Here is an 8,766-nt window from a genome sequence, read left to right on the forward strand (position 1 = left end):
GTATCGCAGGCATGAATCACCATGCCCGGCTGACATGTTATGCTTGTTTTCAGTCTTAGATACAAGCACAAAGCCAGTGAACAGACAGGCGGAGCCCAAGTCCAAGGATTGCTGTATTTGTGCACAAATGCTTTTTAAAAAGTATATTTTATTTATTTTATGTATATGGGTACTTTGTCTGCATGTACATCTGCACACCAGAAAAACAGTGTCAGACACTTGTGAGCTGCCATGTGGGTGCTGGGAATTGAACTCAGGACCTTCAGAAGAGTAGTGAGTGCTCTTAACTACTAAGCCATCTCTCCAGTCTCCAGCCCCCATAGCACGTTTTCTTTTCTTTTCTTTTCCTTTCCTTTCCTTTCCTTTCTTTTCTTTTCTTTCTATGTCCTGGACTCATTTAGTAGACCAGGCTGGCCTCGAACTCACAGAGATCTGCTTGCCTCTGCCTCCTCCAAGTGCTGCCGTTACAGACACGCCGGCCCCACAAGAACTCTTAAGATATAGAAGTTTTGGTTTATATATAAACATGTTTTTGTTTTAACCCCAAGTGTGAGATATGAGGGCTGCTCCAGATTGTCCATGGCTGATAATTACCTGCTGAAAGGGCACGTGGTATTTGTCAGCTGTGAACTTTGTCAGTGGGGATAAAAACCAGACCTTGAGAGAGACTGGGGACTCCGAGAAAGAAGAAGACCGCTGGTGTTTCCTCCTGCTGCTCCTGATTGCTGTTGATGCAGTTTGACAGAAGTTGGAAATATCCTGAAACAAAGATTGGACTTGCTCCAAGGAACTGGATGACCATAAACAGCAGGAAGAACCAAAGAAAACTATACCCCCCTCCCCACTAACTTTCTTCTCCTCTACCTGGTGTTGGGTGTTGGAAAGGATTAGGGTGGAGTATGGAGAAAGAGATTCAAGGAACCCAAAATAAAAATAATGATTTAAAACTATGCCAGCAATCTTAAAACATCAAATCTTGTGAGGCAGTGGAGGCGCAAGCCTTTAATCCCAGCACTTGGGAGGCAGAGGCAGAGGTAGGTGGATCGATGTGAGTTCGAGGCCAGCCTGGTCTACAAAGTGAGTCCAGGACAGCCAAGGCTACAGAAAGAAACCCTGTCTCAAAACAACAGAGGGGGGGGGGGGCGCTGCCTCTCCAACTATGGACAGCTCCACAGCTAGAGGCAGGGTCTCACGAGTCCCTCCTCCTTCCTTGCTGGCTTGATCCCCTGTGGGCAGCTACAGCTGGTGTGAGCTCCTGTCCAGAAGACACTGTTTTACTCCAGTCTGTCCCAACCTCTGACCCTTACAACCTTTCTGCTCTCCTCTTCCCCACTATCTGTGCCTAGAGAGTGCCCCATTTGGGGCTGAGCACCCCTTAGATGCTTGTCTTCTGCACTGCACTTCGGTTAATCATGTTTCTACATTAACCATTGTCCACTACACAAAGGAGCTTCTCTGATAAGGTCGGGGAGCCACACTATAATCTATGTTTTTGGAGATATAAATTTAGAGGGTGGCTTTTTTTTTTTTTTTTTTTTTTTTGGTATTTTTGTTTCTTTGTTTTGTTTTGTTTTTCGAGACAAGGTTTCTCTGTGTAACCTTGGCTGTCCTGGACTCGCTTTGTAGACCAGGCTGGCCTCGAACTCACAGCAATCCGCCTGTCTCTGCCTCCTGACTGCTGGGGTTAAAGGCGTGCGCCACCACTGCCCGGCAGAGGGCAGTCTTATGGTATGTCCATTTAGTAGGGTGATAGTAATAGGCTCGCCTAAACTATTGGTTCTGGGCTAGACTTACTAGGACCAGGCATGGGTTTCCTCCTGTTTCAACAACCACAAAGATTGAAAACATGTGTGTGTGTGTGTGTGTGTGTGTGTGTGTGTGTGTGTGTGTGTGTGAGAGAGAGAGAGAGAGAGAGAGAGAGAGAGAGACAGACAGACAGACAGACAGACAGACAGGCAGACACAGAGAGAAATGTGTAGGAGTATGTGTGTGAATGTGAGTGCACACTCAGACATCAGTACCGACTGTCCACCTTGTTTTAGAGGGGATCTCTTGTTCACCCTTGCATATACCAGGCTAGCGGGTGAGGACCTTTCAGGGAGTCTCCTGGCTCCACCACCCATCTCACTTGTTGGTGGCCATCATTTTCCTGCCTCAGCCTCCCAAGTGCTGGGGACATAGGCATGCATGCCAGAGCAGACCCCAATCTTAGCTCATGGCATTCTGGTATCTACCCTCACTTCTCCATCTTCTTAAATCCTGTTTACCTGTCAATGCTACCCTTCCACACAGGCTGCCTCCTCAGCTCTGCTCTGGGACCTGCCAGTTCTTTTTGTACAGCAGTTGGTTGGTGTAGTTGGTGTAAACATGTTTTTGTTTTGATTCCAAGTGTGGGATGGAGAACAGACTTGTGAGAGAACAGACCATTCTAGAGAACCTTGGGGTGGGAGTGGCCAAGCCTGGACATGAGTGGTGGAAGTCTCCAGGCCCTGGGAAGGGTGGGAAGAGAGGTTTGCTGTGGTTAGTATGTGTGCCTCCTCCTGCCTCAGCCCCCCTGGGTGCTGGGATTCCAGGCCTGTCTCACCACTCCTGGCTCCATGGTGTTGGCTTGAGAGAATGTTGAAGGTCTGGTGATGCTGAGCAGTCAATGAAGTGCTTGCTGCGGAATTGTGGAGAGTTCATTTTGATTCCTAGAATCTATCTTTAAAAATCCAGGGGCAGGCCGGGCGTGGTGGCGCACACCTTTAATCCCAGCACTTGGGAGGCAGAGGCAGGCAGATCGCTGTGAGTTTGAGGCCAGCCTGGTCTACAGAGTGAGTCCAGGACAGCCAAGGATACACAGAGAAACCCTCTCAAAAAACAAAACAAAACAACAAAAATAAATAAATAAAAAATAAAAAAAATCCAGGAACAAGGGGAGGGGGCAAGAGAGACTGAGATCCAATTCTCAGCACCCACATGGTACCCTGCACCTGCCTTTAACTCCAGTTCCAGGAGATCCAATGGCTGATTCTGGCCTCCCTGAGCACTACAAACACACGGTACATGGACATGCAGGCAGCCAACACATGTCCACATAAAAATAAGAAAAATTTAAAAATCCAGGCGAAGGCCTGGAAAGATGGCTCAGAAGTTAAGAGTACTTGTTGCTCTTGCAGAGGATGAGAACCTGTGTTGACTGGTTCATATGCCTGTAACTTTAGACAGGGGATCTGATGCCTTCTTGTGGCCTCTAACACACACACACACACACACACACACACACAGGTGCGCACATGAGAGAGAGAGAGAGAAAGGGAGGGAGGGAGGGAGGAGGGAGAGAGGGAGGGGGAGAGAAAGGGGGAGGGAGAGAGAGAAAGAGAGGAAGGGAGGGAGAGAGATGAGGGAGGGAGGGAGAAAGGGGGAGAGAGGGAGGGAGGAGGATGGGAGAGAAAGAGAAAAAGAGGGGAGGAAAAGAGATGAGGGAGGGAGAGAGGGAGACAGGGAGAGGGAGGGAGAGAAAAAAGTGGGAAGGGGAGAGAGGGGGTGGGAGAGAAGGAGACAGAAAGGAGGAAGGGAGGGGGAGGGAGACAGAAAGAGAGACAGGAAGGAGAGGGGGGAGGGAGAGGAGTCAGGAGGGAGGGAGGGGAGACAGAGAGATGAGAGAGGGAGGGAGGGAGACAGAGAGAGGAGGGAGGGAGACAGAGAGAGGAGGGAGGGAGAGAGAAAGAAAGGAGGGAGGGAGAAAGAGGAGGGAGGGAGGCAGGGGGAGGAGGGAGGATGGAGGGAGGAGCAAGCGGAGGAGAGGGAGAGAGAAGAGGGAGGAGGAGAGAAAGAAGGGAGGGGGAGGGAGAGAGAGATGAGGAAAGGAGGGAGAGAGGGAGACAGAGAGGGAGGGGGAGGAGGAGGAGAGAGAAGGAGACAGAGAGTGGAGGGAGGGAAGGGGGGAGGGAAGGAGACAGAGAGTGGAGGGAGGGAAGGGAAGGGGGAGGGAAGGAGACAGAGAGTGGAGGGAGGGAAGGGAGAGGGGGAGGGGCTTCTGAGTCCCAGTGCTAGTTGGTAATGCACTGGGCACCGAGTAGGAAACGTCAGAGTCATAAGAACCTATAGGTAGAAGACATGGATCTGGGTGTCAAGGAATAAGCAAATACCACAGTATAAGACAGAACTGATGGATCCCTGTGATGCTAGTTGAATTATTGAACTGTATCCCTCTAGATGCTAGGGGATTATATCTATATCTCTGTATCTCTACACACATACATATACATACATATACATACATATACATGTGTGTTCTTTTTTTTTTTTTTTTTTTTTTCATTTTTGAGACAGGGTCTCTCTGTGTAGCCATGGCTGTTCTGGACTCACTTTGTAGACAAGATTGGCCTTGAACTCACAAAGCTCTGATCCGCCTGCCTCTGCCTCCTGGGTGCTGGGATTAAAGGTGTGCACCACCACGCCCGGCTTATGTGTGTGTGTTCTTACATAACACACATATGTGTGTGTATATATGAGATATACCTATGACCTAACATGCATGAAGCCCTGGGTTTCATTCCCCAGCATGGCCTAAACCCGACGTGAGGGTGCACACTGTACTCAAGAGGTGGAGGCAGGAGGATCAGAAGCTCCAGGTCATTCTTGGCTACATAGTGAGTTCGAGGCCATCCTGAGCTACAGGAGACTTGTTACAAAGCAAAACGCCTAACCTGAAAGGAATCCGCAGCCCTGCTCACTCGTGCCTTAGCACCAGGCGCACAGAGCCTTTGCATGTCGGGGGCGCAGTGTGGTGCTTATCAGGGACTGCATGCAGGGGTTCCCGTGCACCCCCAATCAGGAAGGTCACTGCCTGGCCCAGGTGGGGCTGTGACACAGTGAAGTCCAGACTCTGGCGACTCATAGGACTCACAGTGCCACTGTGGGACAAGAGTGGGGCACTGTCACCAGCTCCCTGGTCCTACCACTTCCACTCTGTAGTACAGAAAGAGCAAGCCTCCTGTTCTGATTCTTCCAAGTCCTCTATTCCCTGCGTTCCCTCTCTGAGTAGGACCAATGCTCATGCCAGTTTTTCTTACCCAAGCGAGGAGTCTTCTGTGGAAGGATCTTGTTAATTATGGAGAGGGTGCCCGATGATCCATGAGTGCTTCCACTTTTCATCTCTGTGTGTTTACTCTGACCAAAAGCAACTTAGGGGAGAGAAGGATTTGTTTCCACTTGTAGGTTGCAGCTCATCATTGTGGGAAGTCAGTGCAGGAACCAAAGCAGGAACCATAGGGGAATGCTGCTTACAGGCTCATGCTTAGCTAACTCTTACACAGGCCTAGGGAATGATACTGCCCACCGTGGACTGGGTCTTCCTACACATTGATTAACAAGCAAGAAAATCCCTCTTGCAGACATCACCACAGGCCAATTTGATCTGGGAAATGTCACAATTGAAGTCCCCTTCTCAAATGACCCTGGGCCATGTCAGGTTGACATGAGGCTAGGACAAGTCTCACGATTGAACATGAGGTATTCTCAAGAGACAGAAAGATGAGTCAAGCTAATGTGACTACCCAAGTCCTAAGGCTGGGAAAGAGCTGGGAGAAGGCGTTGTTGTCAGTGGAGAAATTACAAAAGATTCCTCTGCTAATGATCCCATGGGGGTGGGGTCTGGGCATTGTGGTTCTAGTCAGCAGGCAGCTCTGTGGTTTTCAGCAGCTTCGAGGTGTGGGCGAAGATTCCAGGAGGAAGAGGCACAGAACGCAAGATGAAGGCCAGGTGAGATTGTTCAGCTTGTAAAGGAGATTGCTAACAAGCGCCTGAAGAACTAAAATCAATCCCTGGGACCCACGGGACGTGATGGAAGGAGAAAACTGAGGGCTACATGTGCTTTGTGGCATGCCCGACCCCCACCCCACCCCCTCTCCTGTCACCTTACTCATGATGAAAACCACAAGCACTGGATTGGTAGGCGCCTACCACTTTAAGCTATTACTTCTGAGGTGTTTTCAAGGTGAGAGAAAAAGAGGGGCTATAGGAACATCCATCCTGGTGGCCCCCAGGGCATCACCAGGTCTCTGGGATCTGGGAAACAGAGGGTGAAGGTTTTGAGGGACATGAATTCCCAGGGAGCAGTTCACTTCTGGAATGATCAGATGTTGGCCCCGGAGCCCCAGAACTTTCTAGGCCCCTTCTTGGACTGACCTTTGAACTTCCTTGGTCAATGAGTCTGGGCAAGACACTGGGAGGAGCTTGGAGTGAGGGAGAAAGAGTGTAGAAAAGGGACAAGACTCTCCTCCCTGGTGACCGAGGCAGTAAGGTAGGAACGCCCACCAGCCCACAGTCTCAGGCAACGGTGGGGTGCGGGTGCGGTGAGGACCTGAGACTTTGATCTCTAACATACAGGCCAGGCAGGGGGAGAGGACCCTGACAGGAAGGCAGCGGCTTGCAATGCAATCAGTTTGCAGATCCCTGGGAGTGGTCAAAGCTACCAGAATCAGTGGAGACAATGGCGGGGGGGGGGGGGGGGGGGCGGGGGGCGGGGGGCGGGGTCTCTGCCCAGTGGCAGTGACTTATCTCTCCCTCCCCTGAACTTGTACAAAACACACAAAGGCTTCTCGTCTATTCCCACCTTTAATCCCCTCCCCAGCCTCGCTCCCCCCCACTGTCACTCAGGAAGGCGGGGACAACTGGCACATGGACACACCTAGGGGAGGACTAGGCGTTGATGAGCAGGGACACCATAGCGTGTCTTGTGTTCCTCAAACAGCTGTGTGAGACGCTCTACATACAGCCCATGCAACTGATCCACCTGTTCCTGGCTGGGCCTCGGGCTTCGCTGCACTGGAATTGGGGCGCCCACTGTGGAGGGGACATGATGGGAGAAGACTTGATTGTTGAGATGCCCCACTCTCAGGGGATCAGCCTGGACAGAGTTCGAGGCCAGTGTCCGGATGAATGCCAGCTTCGCGGACCACAGAGCTAGGATCCAGTCCTCGGGCTGGGAGAGGATGGGAGATACATAACTCACCCACGGTGTGGATGGGCACACGGAAAGGTATCAGGAGACCCAGGCGACCATGAAAGAGAGGCAGGGCCACACTCAGCATCTTCTGAAGAGCTTCCTGCACCCTCCGTATCCAGGAGCCCGGCGGGTTGGGAAATTGCCGGAAGAGTTCATTCTCTCCGAAGGAGAAGACAGGCACAAGAGAGGTCCTGGAGGAGCAGCAACGGACACCTGTGAGGCTGACGTGGGGCCTGAAGTATCCGCTCCATGGTCCTCTCTTGGAGGCACTTCCGGTGGCTATAGCCCTGCCGCCGCCGCCCGCCCACTCCTCACCCGTGTTCCAGGGCTAATTTAATGAATCCTTTCTGATGCCGGAGCCGCAAACTCACTGTTCCAGGCTTTGCTTCCAAAGCTTCCAGGGGACCTCCCACAGCCAGGACGGCCACCCGGCCACCCTCAGGGTGGGACAAGAGATAGGAAGCGCTAGCCTTGTCAGAAGAGACTAAACCTGGGTGGAGAGGACGAAAAGCTGTGCATGGACACCCCCAAGATAGAGGCGAATATAGGAGCCCCCACCCCCCTACCCCACCCCAGGTGATAAGAAGGGTGAGGTAACAGCGGGGGTCCTAGTGATCTTGAGAAGGGGCTTCCTTACCACTGGTCATAATGTAATCTCGGAAGAGAGGCATTTGGAACCAACATGGGAGCATGAGTAGGTGTGACCTGAGACCCGGAAAGAGGCGAGAGAAGCCCGTGGCCTCTGTACAGAAGTTGCTGAAGGCCCCAACAACCAGAACCCCGTGAGGATGAAAACCGAAAAGGTAGTTTTGGGATGGATCCAACTCGGCCGTTTTAACCAGCTGCAGAGCAGAGGGTACGAATGTAACCCATTTCCCGGTGAGGAACCGCTTCGGAGGTGGGGGAGGGGTGCCCACATGTATTGAAGTCCCCACCCACCCATCCATCAACCCAGCGCACCTTCTGGGAGGTGGGGGGGGGGGGTCAAACCCTCACCGTGACGGGGAAGTAGTCTCGGAAATACCTCCAGATCGCCCAGTTCCGGACCCAGGCAGACCGGCGACCCCCCATCCTGGGTGTGTGTCTATCTCGATAAAGCCAGAACAGGTAGAGGACCACAAGGGTCCAAGCCCGGCCTAGGGAGGCTAGAATCAAGGCCGCCAGGCACAGCAGGGCTGGAGGACAAGATGGGGGGGGGGGGTGAGGGGGGAACACTAAGAATCCAGGTGTTCAGGGCCAGCTGCCAAGGCTGATGACCTGAGTTTCATCCCCCAGCCCCATAGAATGCAAGGAGAGAAATGATTACCTCAAACTGCTCTCTGCTTTGCACCAATTTACTGCCGCATGAACATGCCACCCCACAAACAAATATATGCAATAAAAAATATTTTTCTAAAAGAACCTTGATGTTTAAGCTCTTTCTTCCTCTCTGCTCATCCTCCCACCCCACCCCCCAGGTCTTTGGTATTTAAGCCCCAGACTCCTTTTAGGACCCCCAGAAGTTTCTATTCTGCCGCCTCAGGATCATGGGGGACCAAAGCCCCAAACAGCCAGGTTTGTCTGGCTCCAGCGCCTTTAGGGACTCACCAAGTCCCAAGAAGGAAAAGACCCACTGAAGCACTGCAAACACTTGAAGACTCCGGTGCAGGGGGCTGGAGGAGGCTGCCATACTTTAAGAGGGGAGTTGCACTGGGGCAACCCACCGCTTAAGTACACATCCCCTTCTTAACTCAATCCTCTGACTTTGACCCCTGGACCTACCCCCACTTCTGCCC

At 52.0% G+C, this 8,766-nt stretch overlaps 1 protein-coding gene across 1 annotated transcript; it reads right to left on the reverse strand.

Annotated features, from left to right (window-relative positions):
• Positions 1-6,673: 6,673 nt before the first annotated feature.
• Positions 6,674-8,766, reverse strand: Mogat3 (monoacylglycerol O-acyltransferase 3). Its single transcript, XM_051162134.1, has 6 exons — positions 8,579-8,766; positions 7,988-8,166; positions 7,629-7,833; positions 7,307-7,481; positions 6,998-7,182; positions 6,674-6,828 (listed from the first exon to the last, which is right to left on the reverse strand). The coding sequence occupies exons 1-6, from the start codon at positions 8,658-8,660 to the stop codon at positions 6,674-6,676; spliced, it is 981 nt and encodes a 326-aa protein (XP_051018091.1). The 5' UTR covers positions 8,661-8,766.

This window comes from Acomys russatus, chromosome 19, assembly GCF_903995435.1.
Source record: "Acomys russatus chromosome 19, mAcoRus1.1, whole genome shotgun sequence".
NCBI lineage: Eukaryota > Metazoa > Chordata > Mammalia > Rodentia > Muridae > Acomys > Acomys russatus.